We start from the raw sequence: 12,381 nt of genomic DNA on the forward strand, positions 1-12,381 counted from the left end.
CTTTACTGTTCCCACAGTTGCCGCTAAGTATGGCATGGTGGTGAAGAGGGCTGCCCTGTAGCCAGACTGGTCTTGGGTTTGAAACCTGATTATGGTGCTTACCACCTTTGAAGCTGAATGCATACTTTTGCCTTTCCAAGCCCTAGTTTTCTCATCTGTAAATTAAAGATAACAATAGTCTCCCTCTTACTGGATTAAGAGGATTCTTTCAGTCATCCAACCAACGTTTATTAATTGCCCAATACATGTCAGGCATCGTTTTAGGTGGTAAATAAAGGTGGTGAAGAGAAAAAAATCCCTGTGTACGTGGAACTTATTCTGGAGAAGGAGTCAGGCGAATAAATTATAAGCAAAATACTGTATGTATATATTTGTATACATATGAATTATATATATATTAAATTAAAATAAAATACATTAAAATTATATTCAATAAATATAAAATATAATAAAAATTTAATGAAATATATTAAAATTAAAAATATATATTTTAATATATTATCGATATCTACTTACCTATCTAAATTTGAGGAAGTTAGTGTTTATGACTAGAAACAAAGAGAATGGTGAAAAGGTGTCAGAAGTGCTATTTTATTTGGTGAGGTCTGTGAGGGCCTTGCTGAGGAGGTAATGTTTAGGGAGGGATCTGTGTAAAGCGAGGAAGCCAGGCGTGTGAGTCACTAGGGAAACTAGGTCCCTCCTGATAGAGGGACCATCAAGAATAAAGGTCCTGAGGTGGGATTAAATGAGACTATACAACTAAAGGCCTGACAGAGTGAGATGCAGTTAATTCTCCTAAAACTCCTATTACAATCACCATCACCACCACTGCTAGACTTGTAATGAAGGGGCCAAGAACTGACTCCTGACGGGTATTCCAAGATCCCGGCACAGGGCTGTAAGTTTGGTGTCTCCCTTTCTCCAGTTATTAGGGAGAAACGCACACCACCCGGCCACCCCTCCATCCCCAGCATAGAAGCATTCCTCCTTACTGCCCATCACACCCTGTCCCTGAAGGTTTTAGATGTCCGCTACTTTGATGAATTTCAAGGATTGCATCTACTTTTCCCTCCATCCCCCGCTAAAGACAGCACCCAGAACAGTATAGACTGTTAATTGGTGTTGGCCATCGGGGCCCCCTCAGCCCACCATCTCCTTCCCCTACCTACTCATATTGAGAGTGGCCTGATTTTGGTCTGGGACAGAGAAAAGCAGAAGTGGCCCTGAGGGTTTGGGCCCATAGATTCATGGGCTTTCCCTGTGCTAGAAAAACCTTTATGGTTTTTTTTGGGGGGGGGTTCACCTGCGAGGAAGGAAGGCCCCACTGTATTTTCATCTAGGTTGTTTTGCAACCTAATTTCTTCCCCTCTCTCTTGCTCCACTGACATCGTCTGTTCCCAGATTGTTTCCCTCCTGTCCTTATCTCCTGCCCTCTCTGTATTGCTTCCTCTGCAAGCCAAATCTTGCCACAGCACACATTCCAATACCACAGTTTGGGAGGGAGGCAAGTATTAAGGACAGAAATCTGAATTATGGAAGGGATTTCTTCTTTCATAAAGAAATGCAACTTTATTATTTTCAAGTACATACGTAGTGCCTCAAACTAATGTCTTACAAAAGGTCACCAAGTAAAGGTCTTGTAGAATGTTTCTTAACAAATACATAAGAACTGATGACAATTGGCCCATGCATTCACTATTTCTAAATGGATATTCCTAAAGTGCCCCAAAAGTATTGTTTTAGGAGACTACATATGCCACCCTAGCAATATTGCCTATGCTCTTAATTTACTAAACAAATGCCATTTTATTGATTGTGCAAAGATAAACTTTTGTCCATGGTCAATAAATCTCAAATTAATCAGGCCCAAATTAATATGGTTTCCCATTTAGTTTTCCAAACCCAAGGCAATGACTCATTATTTCAAGGTACCTCTGATAAAGTTCCAGTGTAATGAAGTAATAGCGTTTGGGAGGTTGTTTACGGGCCTGAGGTTTGTCTTTTTTGCTTCCTTCCTTTCTGCCTTAGGTCTTCCATTTTCCTTAGGTGTCTCTCACACTTGCTTGGTTCATCTAGGATTCTCTCTACAGGACATTCCCTAAGCCCTCTAAGCCAGGCTTAGAGAATGGGCAGAGCTGCCTGCAGAGCAAAGTGGAGGTGGGGAGGGGGTTAGGGAGGGAAAAGCATCTTCCTGTAGGAACCTGAAACCAACTCCTCATCTCAGGGGAAATTGGGCACAGTGATCATCAGCGTGAAGGGCGTTGGTCTGGGAGGAGCAGCCCTGCTGTCTAAGGTCAAAGGCAGGTCTCCTAACGCCCTCTCTTGCTGTCCGGAGGTCCTAACCACACCCATGACCTAAGCTGATTCTGCATGTCCCTGGAAGAGAGGACGTTTCTGGGAACTTCTCAACCCCAATTCCAGCTTATGGCCAGGGACCTCCTTTTCCAGGGCTGGCTTGGCAGTGCCTGGGAGTGACGCAGGTTCATCCAGATGGGCATGAAGGGGAAGTGGGGAGGGGCAGGGAATGAGCTGGCACCTCCCCCTCTCAGCACCACATGGAACTTCTGAGGACTTAGCATTCTAAAGGGCGGGGTGTTACCAAGCACACGTGGTGGAGAGGACTGGAGCATCTGTGACACCTAGGTCTCGGGGACCAACAGACCACAAACCAAGGGTCAGTGGGGAACACCATGGGCACACGGGTGTGGAATCTCAGTGAAGCCCCTCAGATTGCCTCCTGGTCCTGCCTCTGCTGCTACTCTGGTGACATTGGAATTGGTTCTACTGGCGGGGTGCTCTAAAGCAGGGGTCCCCAACACCCGGGCCTCCGACCGATACAGGTCCGCAGCCTGTTAGGAACTGGGCCACATAGCAGGAGGTGAGTGGTTGTGAGCGAGCAAAGCTTCATCCGCAGCCCCCCATCGCCCCCCATCGCTGGCATTACCTCCTGAACCATTCCCCTGCACCACCCCTTCCCGTCTGTGGAAAAATCGTCTTCCACGGAGCCAGCCCCTGGTGCCAAAAAGGTTGGAGACCGCTGCTCTGAAGGGCAGGTCACAGAGCTGGAGCCCAGAGATCTATGTCAGACATCCTGAACTGACATTCTCTCTCCTTTCCTGTCCCCCTGCTCCGCCATAACCCCCTCTCCCACCTGTCCGCCCAGCTCTCCTCTGGCGCTTCCTAAATGGCTTTGACTGGGAGACGGACCAGCTTCTCCAACCGGCTGGCTTCCCTTTCTGGCCTCAGGCCCTAGCACTCACCAGGAGGCACCATTTGTGATTTCCAGGTCTGAGGGGGAAGCAGGGGACAGAGTTGGGCAGGAAGCAAATGAGGGGTGAATGTGGGGAGTGGGGTGAGGTTGGAGAGATAAAGGGACACTGGTGATCTGAGACAGTTCCCCTCCTGGTCTAGACAGACCACTGCCTTTCGGTGTTCATGTGTTCTAGTGGGAGGTGGGGGTGAAGGAACAGGGACCGGGGAGGGCTGGGGTACCCCTCGGGTCCTCAGGTGAGTTAGACGGCACGTGGAGTGCAGCAGAGCAGGACCTGGGGAGGGACCCCTGACACGTAGTGTCTGGGCTGATTGCTCCTAGACAGGCCTCTGGGGCAATCACCCCAAGCTGAATTACCCACTCCCTGCAACTCGACCTGCTGAGTTGCCTCATTCTCTCGCCCCAAGTCTTCTCCCCAAATGCCACCCCACTGTTTTCCACCCCTCCCCAACGCCATCCCTGCGACACCTTCAGGGCCCCACCCCCACCCCCGTCTTTCCCATGCTTGGCTCTTCTTTCCAACGGGCTCAGTAGTACGTCTCCTTCTCCACCCAGCCTGTTAGAGAGATTAGGCACGGGGATTGCAGGGTGAGTTTAGAGGAGACAAGAGATAAATGCCCTAGGGGCTTGGTGGTTGAGGCCAGGCAGAAGGGAAGCCTGGGGAAGGGGCTGAGGAAAGCAGCTGTGGAAGGGGAGTGGGGGAGGGGACTCCGTGAGGCCATGGATTAGGGGAAAGGAGAGACTTGCATTTGGTACAGGGGACGGTGGGCCCGGAGTGGTTTGGTTGGGGGTGAAAATACAAATGGCAACAGGGGCTGTTCAGGTAACGAGTGAGTTTCTAAAGGGGCAGCCGTGCATTGTTGCTGTCCAGAAATGGGGCCCTGGGATCGACAGCGCCTGTGATTTTTCAGGAGAAGCCAGAAACTTGGATTCTATGTGAAAGTCCCTAAGTTTTAGATATTAGGCCAATTGAAAAATAAAAAACAAAAAAACACCCGTACAAGATAGGGCAGCCAAACCAAACAACATTCATGGACCCTATTTGGCTTGTGGGCCACCCATTTTCAACCTCCAGTAAGTGATCAAAAATGCTTGTTGGGAAAAAAAAAAATACATGGTTGATGCCTGGGAATTAGGAGGGCTGGGTTGTAGCGCCACTTCTGCTGCTTCTGGCTTTATGACCCTGAACGAATAAATTCACCTCTGCCCCTCTCTTTGTCTGTAAAATGTGGAGGTGGGACTAGATGACCTCGGAGGGCCCTTCTAGTTCTCATGTTCTGTGATTTCAGGTGGAAGGCAGAGGGCCTCGGAGACCAGTTGTGTGTTGGGTGGGACGGGAATTTGGGAGGAAGAGTTTCAGCAGAGTCAGGGCTCCTAGGACCCTGGACCCGAGGATCCGAGGGCACTGAGGAAAAGGAGCAAGGATCCGTAGTAGGAATGGAGTTCAGGTTTGGAGCCCTGCAGGGGTAGGTAGCCACAGTGGGGAGTTGCACTTCGCTGGGGTCGGGGCGCAGCGCCGGGGTGCTTACCACCTGGATATCGCCGCAGGATCAGCTTTCGGACCTCATCGTAGATGAAGATGAGGAGACTGTAGGGGAAGGCGCAGAACCACCAGGTGACCCTGAGGAAACAGAGGAGAGCGTCAAGAGCATCAGAGGTTGCTTCAAAGGGACCAGAACTTGGATCCTAGCAGAGGCCCATCTAAAGGGACACTCACTTGAGCGGGTACATGCGCAGGGCCACACCCATGCCCGGGCAGTAGGACAGAAAGGCCGCCAGTGCTGTCTCCTCCAGGAGCCCAAAAATCAGAATCTTGTTCCTGGAAAGGCAAGGAAAAGATGGTAGGTAGTGTTGGAGGGGAGGGCAAGGAGGGGCAGAGATCCAGGGTGACCCCTGGTGGTGGAAGGGAAAGAGGTGGGAAGAAACGCCGGGGAAAGGCTATACATGACGTCTTCCCATGCCTTCTTCAAATGCTTCTTCTCATGCTAAATGTAACCAAAGAAAGATTGTCTTTAATTTTTCTGCTTACTGATTTTACCTCCGATTATTGTCTATAACGCTCACTTTCAGTCATCAAATACATGTTTCGTATGTGTTGGGTGATACACTCTGTGCTGGAGATGCTGTGGTCAATGCAAGCTTCCTTCTGGAGACCTGGGAACCTGCCCTCGTGCAGCTTATGATCTTGTTACTGCTCCAGGCACGTGGCCTTTGAAGGTGTCGTCTCCCCAGCAAGATGCTTGTTCCTTCACTTCAGGACCCAATTATGTCTTCTACCCTCTCAGTGTCTCCTACAGCCCCAGGTAGTTGTTGGTCATAGATATTCAATAAAGAAGGGAATGTTTGTAAAGTACTCAGAAAGGGAAAGCTCACTGGATAAAAAGTGCTGAATATATATTCACCACATCAGAACTGAAGAGCAGGAAAGAATAAGGCTCTGAGGACAGTGGAGTCGTACAGGCGGGGTTTAGTCCCAGCCGGGCCACTTACTAGCTTTTGGCTGTAAGCAACAATGTTGCTTAACTTCTCTGAGTCTCATGCTCCTTCTGTGGAGGAGATAGTACCTTTATATCCTACGACTGGTGGGAAGATTATGGGAGATAATGCGTGGAGAGCTCTTGAACGTGGAACGTTCTTAGCTGTATTTTATAATCTCATGCACTGCACCTCTTCATGGCTTAAGCCAGTGATTCCCAAACTTTTCACTCATTAAGAATCCCTCTTATTTTTCTTCTAAAAAGGCCACATTTTAATTGATTTTTGTCTCTCCAGCTGCATTTGCTAATAAGTAATGAATATAGGGAATTCCCTGGCAGTCCTGTGGTTGGGGCCCTGCGCTTCCACTGCAGGGGGCACGGGTTCGATCCCTGGTTGGGGAACTAAGATCCCGCATGCTCCACAGCGAGGCCAAAAAAAAAGTAATGAATATATTTTCCCAATTAGAAAATTAATTAGCAATACACAAGGCTTCCAAAGAGAATTGCGCATTAGCATGTGATCGCTATAGTTCATACTTAGGCTTCTGCCTGACAATGACACTTTGGTAAGCTTGGGAATCTTCTTAGAGGAAGTGTTTAATTTCCATAAAGCTGTTTGAATAATGCACAGAGCATCTCTGAGGACCCCTGAGGGTCCAGACACCCCAGGGTGGGGCATAAGGTGCTAAGGCTGCCTCGGGCCAGGTTACTTGTTGGTATTAGTACTCCTTCCCTGTCCCAGTCTGAATTTTGTTTAGTTTCTTTTCCACTTGCCTCTCAGATGTGCAGGATTTAACCTGTCTGGTCATGTCCCCTGCTTGCTCTCTCACCCATGCCCTGCACAGTCGGTCATCCAGTGTCTTAGACCCTCTGCTCCTTGTTCTCTGCTCACTGCCTTGTCCCCGTTAGTGTTTTTAGCTCAGTGGAATCTCCTTCCTTCATCTAACAGACTTTTCCCTTTCCTCTCCCTAGGATCTCAAATGCTATTAACTTCACTGGAGTTTTGGTATATATATATTTTTTCTCAAACTAAGAAATTGTGACAAAACTCACGTGGGGACTTGTGCCCATTGTTTGCCGTAGAAGAAAAGAAAGATAATGGGAGTGATACCTTCGGCACGGACCACCATCCAGGCTGAGCTGCAGAGGAATCACTGGGTACCCCCCAGGTGCCAGGCTCTGTGACAGGTGAGCCACCCAGGGTAGTAGTCACGAGCTTGGGCTTCAGAAAGAGAGCTGGCTGAGCTATTTCCAGCTGGGTGACCCCAGGCACACCATTTAACTTTTTGCGGGGGTCTCTTACCCACAGAATGAAAATAATACCTCCCTCCCAGAGCTACTGTGAGGTCTGACGATGTCTGTGAATCACTTAGCACAGTGACTGGCAGGTCTAACTCATAAGAACTTGACCCTGAGCAGCTCACAGCTCCCTCAAGGGCAACATCACCACCACAAGGCAAGTGCTGTGAACTAGAGCTGCCTGCCGAGTGGAGGGGAGCACAGGGGGCCCTGTATTTAGGGCTGGGCCAAGGGGTGGGGGTGAGTATAGAGTATAAGATAGAGGAAGGAAGGGAGGAAGGAAGAAAGGAGGGAGGGGAGAGGTAAGGGGAAAAGATGAAAAGGAAAGATGATGGAAGGAGACCATAATGAAGGAGATCTGGGGAGCAAATTAAAACTCATCAGAAAGAGTCATAACCCTCCTTCCTCTTCGCTCATCTATTTCCAAAAAGGCTACGGATTTACAGCCGGGCGACTACAGTCAGAGACCCCGCCGATGTGGGTGGGTGAGTGCGCCCTGAATGCGCTCCGCCTGGTGGGCAGGGCCGGTGGGCGGTGCTCACGTCATGCCCTGCTGGAAGACCGAGTTGCGGCGGGTCTTGCAGATAATGAGGTCAGCCCACTGCACGACCACGATGCTGGCGAAGAAGGCCGTGTGGCACGTGAACTCCACCACCTTCCGTTGCTCATAGGTCTGGGGGAGGGCGGGCAGAGAGAGGTGAGGGTGTGAGAGGAAAGGGTAGGAACAGGGTGCAGCGTGGTCCAGGGCAGATGTTAAACCCTGGGCACCTACTCCACCCTTAGCCCCCAATCCCATTGGCCACAACTGACCACTCCTGCCAGACGTTCAGCCCTACCCTCTCATATGTGTGCATCTGCACTTCCACAGCCCCACTCACCCACTCCTGTCCGTAGCTGTCCTCCAGGTCGTTCATGGACCGGTCGTCCCAGTCGAGGCGGATTCCCAGCAGCCGTGAAGGCAGGAAACCATTCTCTGCCAGGATCACGAAGTAGGTGAAGAAGCCACCCAGCGCCTGGATCATCCCTGTGGGTGGCGGGCAAAGGACAAAGGGCAGGGCCTGGGTCATAGAAGGTAACAGGATGGGACCAGCCCCTACGGGCCAGAGAAGGACGGACATCCCTGACCCTCGGGGAGTTGGCCCCTATCCTGGAATTTTTCAGGGGGATCATCCCTCCAAAGCCTGGGAAAAGCGTCTTCTTGGGGTTCCCCCTGAGCCCCGGGCCCGGCCGCACCGATCTGTCCATAGGCCATGCTGATCAGCCTCTCGTTCACCAGCTTGTCTGTCTGCGGGTTTCTCGGCTGCCGCTTCATGATGTCACTTTCAGCTGCCTCATAGGCCAAGGAGATGGCAGGGACCTGTGCAAGGGGGCAGTTGGGGAGAGGACGGCAGTTGAAGGGAGAGGGTGGGAGCAGGGGATGATCAACAGTGAAGAATCTTTGACACAATTCAAACACTTATAAAGACCCAAGACCCTGGACTTCCCTGGTGGCGCAGTGGTTAAGAATCCACCTGCCAATGCAGGGGACCCGGGTTCGATCCTTGGTCCGGGAAGATCCCACATGCCGTGGAGCAACCAAGCCCGTGCGCCACAATTACTGAGCCTGCGCTCTGGAGCCCGCAAGCCACAACTACTGAAGCCCGTGCGCCTAGAGCCTGTGCTCCGCAACAAGAGAAGCCACTGCAATGAGAAGCCCGTGCACCGCAATGAAGAGTAGCCCCCGCTCGCCGCAACTAGAGAAAGCCCGTGCGCAGCAACGAAGACCCAACGCAGTCAAAAAAAAAAAGATAAAAAAAAAAAGAGACCCAAGACTCTATCATCTTCCAGGCTTTGTGCTCATCTTCTCTGCAACCCTCACAGCCTGCTCAGCTGTCCCTGATGCACCTTTCCTTCCATCTGTGGCCCACCCCTACCCACTGCACCCCGACGACTGCCTTGCCTGTCCCCTCCTCCAACCCATGGCCTCACCATGTCAGTGCCCAGGTCAATGCAGAGGATGGTCACAGTGCCCAGAGGCAGGGGGATGTTGGCGATGATGAACAGCAGGAAGGGGGTGATCTCGGGGATGTTGCTGGTCAGGGTGTAGGCGATGGATTTCTTCAGGTTGTCAAAGATCAGGCGGCCTGTGGGGAGGTTCTGAGGGCATCAGGGAGATCAGAGGGACCCTCCCCACCCCTAGCCCCTGAAGCATGGGCCGCTTGTCTACCCAACAAAGGGAGATTTTGTGTTAGAGGGAAGCTAAAGCAGGCGGTGGATGCCTGAGATCCTGAGTTGAGTCTGTAATTGGGGTAAAAGGCAGGGAAGCAGATGTGCCAGCTCAGACATCCTGGATGGCATCCCAGCCCGTGTAGCCCCTCACCCTCCTCCACACCCGTGACGATGGAGGCAAAGTTGTCGTCCAGCAGGATCATGTCGGCTGCCTGCTTAGACACGTCAGAGCCAGCGATGCCCATGGCGATGCCGATGTCTGCCTTCTTCAGCGCGGGCGAGTCGTTCACCCCGTCCCCTGTCACCGCCACAATGGCTCCCTGGGGAGAAGGTACAGCCAGGCTGGGGGTGCAGCCCCTGCACGTGCCTGGCCCTGGCCCTGACCTTGACCCTCACCCCCTTGCTCACCTGCCTCTGACAGCCCTCCACGATGATGAGCTTCTGCTGAGGAGACGTCCGGGCAAAGACAATCTCCGTGTGGTTCTTGAGGATCTCGTCCAGCTGCTCTGACGTCATGTCCTTCAGGTCAGAGCCGTGCACCACACACGCCTTGGCCTCTCTGGAGGCAGAGGCAGAGCTGGTTGATTCCCTGGTACCCCACCACCCCTCCTCGCCACTGCCGGGTCTTCCCCAACAGCTTCCTTCTTCCTCTCCCTGACACTCAGTGACCTGTCTTTCCCATTTCTCTCTTTGAGGGGGTGGTGCTCAGTCCTCACCACGTGGCAGCATCACAGTCGTCAGTACAGTGTGCTGGGCCAGGCGCTACTTCCTTTATATGTATCTCACTCCTATAGAAACCAGCAGTGTGGATACTACCCTAATTTTGAAGTTGAGAGAATGGAGGCTCGGGAAGGTAAAGTGACAGGTCCGAGGTTACACAACTGATCAGTGGCACAGTCTGGCCACAGGCTCAGGACCAGGGAACCGGCAGTTAGGACCAGATACCCTCAGGGGCTGCTCAAGTGTCCAGTGGGAGAGGCTGAGTTGATGGGGGAGGGCTCCTACGGAGCCTCACCTGGGGTTGACTTGGCTGACAGGAATGTTGAGCCGGGCTGCAATGTCCTCCACCGTCTCGTTGCCCTCTGATATGATACCCACACCTTTGGCAATGGCCTTGGCTGTGATCGGGTGGTCCCCGGTCACCATGATCACCTGGCAGCAAGGAGAAAAGAGAAAAGGAAAGCAGCATTAAGGTTTTTTCTTTTCTCCTTTTATTCCTTTCCCAAAGTCGGAAGAGCTAGACCACTAGATGGTGGGACTGGAAGATCCCAGCCAAAATAATGGAACTCTGTGTGTGTGTGTGTGTGTGTGTGTGTGTGTGTGAGAGAGAGAGAGAGAGAGAGAGAGAGAGAGAGAGAGAGAGTGGGTGAGGGGAAGAGACAACAACAAGCTGTGTTCAGGAGATCAGAGATAGTTTGCCTAACTGGAGGAAAGCCTCTCTGACACAGTAACAAGTTAATGAGGGTCCCTTGGAAGAGCAGCCTCAGGATTGTTTAGGAGTTTGAATTTCATGGGGTATGAGGTTGTCACAGCTGGAAGGACCCCTAACATCTCCTTCATTTTACCAATGAGGAAACAAAGGCTTAGCAAGGGGCCCATGATTTGCTCCGGGTCCCAGGGAACCAGAACGGACATGGTTTTCCTAGTGCCCAGTGTGATGCCCGCCGACATCCTAGTCAGACAGGGCAGGGACGGGAGGGAGACATTCCCTCCCGTCCCTCCCTGCTGCCTTCCACCACCTGTCCTCTGCCTCTGACATCCCTTCACAGTGTGGCAAGAAGGTGATTCCTGACTGAACCGTGATATTCATTGCTGCTGTAGCAGAATGGATGGAGCTGGATGGGGAAGGTGGTTAGCATCTGAGAGGCTGGTAAAGAGGATGTTGCAAGCATCAGGAGGTCAGAGCTGGCTTAGGAGATCATTTGCATGTGGGGGTTTGTGGGGCAAATCCCACACATACTGAGAAGGAAGCCTCTTCACGCCCCGCTGCCTTCTCTTCCACCCCCAAAAGCCACATGGGTCTCCCAGCTGAAAGACAAAAGCATCTTTGCAGTCCTCATCCTACTCAACCCTCTGAGGGGTTTGGCACTGTCTACCACCCCCTCCTTGAAGCCCTGTCCTCCCTTGGCCCCCATGGACTCCTTCATTCCCAGTTGCCCTCCATCCCTCTTCAGGTGGTCTTTCCCACCTGAGAGAGGAAGCAGCTTTGGTGTCGCCTAGCAGACCTAAGGTGAAACACTGACCTTCCCCAAGTGCCTTCACTAAATCTCAGCAGAACAGAGGTGATGAGTCTTTCCTTCAGGGTTGTCTTGAGGAGTTAGTGGCCTTAGGTGGACACTCACTAAGGGTTACCTGTCACCACCTTCCCCCTCATCGCTGGTTCCTCCTCCACTTGCCCTTCCTGTTGGTGTGGCCCAGGGTTTCCTTCCCCTCCCCTTTCTTCACACCTGCTCTTGTCCTCAGCAACAGAATCAAACATACTAGCGTGTCTTTAATCTGTACTCACATGGGAACGAGACTGAACTCTCCTGTCCTGGCCCGCTTTCGTGAGCTCTCAGCCATATTCCTGCTTTCCCTGAAACATCTCCCCCTGGGCATCTTACAGACCTTCCGATCTCAGGGCGAAGGGAACTCCTTATCTCTACTCCCCACCCCCACGGAACCTTCTCCTCTGCTCCCCACCTGAGATACCATCCATTCGATTCATTCAGTCCTTTTATCTCCTGGATCTTCTCGCCTCCCCATTTGAGTTTGTTCACCAAGTTCTCAAAACATCTCTCAAAAGTAACTACTCCACTCCTTTTGTCACTGCCCTCATTTGGGTCATCATCTTGCCATCATCTTGGTATTGCAATAGCCTCTTATGCTGTCTCTGCAACCCCAGTTCTTCTCCAAGTCCAGCCCCTCCTCCATCCAGGGAGCCTCCTAAGGGCTAGCTCTGCCCTGTGACACCTGCGGCTCTCTGTGGCTCTCAGGATAAAGCCCAAGTCTGGCATTTAAGCAAAATCCTTCCAACTGGCCCCGGCCCTGATTGCAGTCTCCATCTCCGGTGCTCCTCGGCCACCTCCCACTGCCACGCGCACACGCCCCGTGCAGTCCAGCCACCGCTGGGTACACACTGTTCCC

The 12,381-nt window shown here is 51.9% G+C and overlaps 1 protein-coding gene across 1 annotated transcript in view; it reads right to left on the reverse strand.

Moving 5' to 3' along the window:
• Positions 1–1,504: 1,504 nt before the first annotated feature.
• Positions 1,505–12,381, reverse strand: part of LOC111166986 (sodium/potassium-transporting ATPase subunit alpha-2) — a 43,167-nt gene continuing 32,290 nt past the window's right edge. The window contains exons 15-23 of the mRNA XM_089906423.1: positions 10,271–10,407; positions 9,664–9,814; positions 9,407–9,575; positions 9,016–9,170; positions 8,281–8,404; positions 7,926–8,071; positions 7,590–7,720; positions 4,989–5,090; positions 1,505–4,892 (exon numbers count right to left, since the gene is read on the reverse strand). Coding sequence (XP_089762549.1) covers positions 4,646–4,892; positions 4,989–5,090; positions 7,590–7,720; positions 7,926–8,071; positions 8,281–8,404; positions 9,016–9,170; positions 9,407–9,575; positions 9,664–9,814; positions 10,271–10,407 — 1,362 coding nt within the window. The 3' untranslated portion in view covers positions 1,505–4,645. The remainder of the gene's footprint in view (positions 4,893–4,988; positions 5,091–7,589; positions 7,721–7,925; positions 8,072–8,280; positions 8,405–9,015; positions 9,171–9,406; positions 9,576–9,663; positions 9,815–10,270; positions 10,408–12,381) is intronic.

The sequence above is a fragment of the Delphinapterus leucas genome, chromosome 1, assembly GCF_059928025.1.
Source record: "Delphinapterus leucas isolate spDelLeu-1000000601 "Yukka" chromosome 1, BTC_Dleu_Yukka2, whole genome shotgun sequence".
Lineage (NCBI taxonomy): Eukaryota > Metazoa > Chordata > Mammalia > Artiodactyla > Monodontidae > Delphinapterus > Delphinapterus leucas.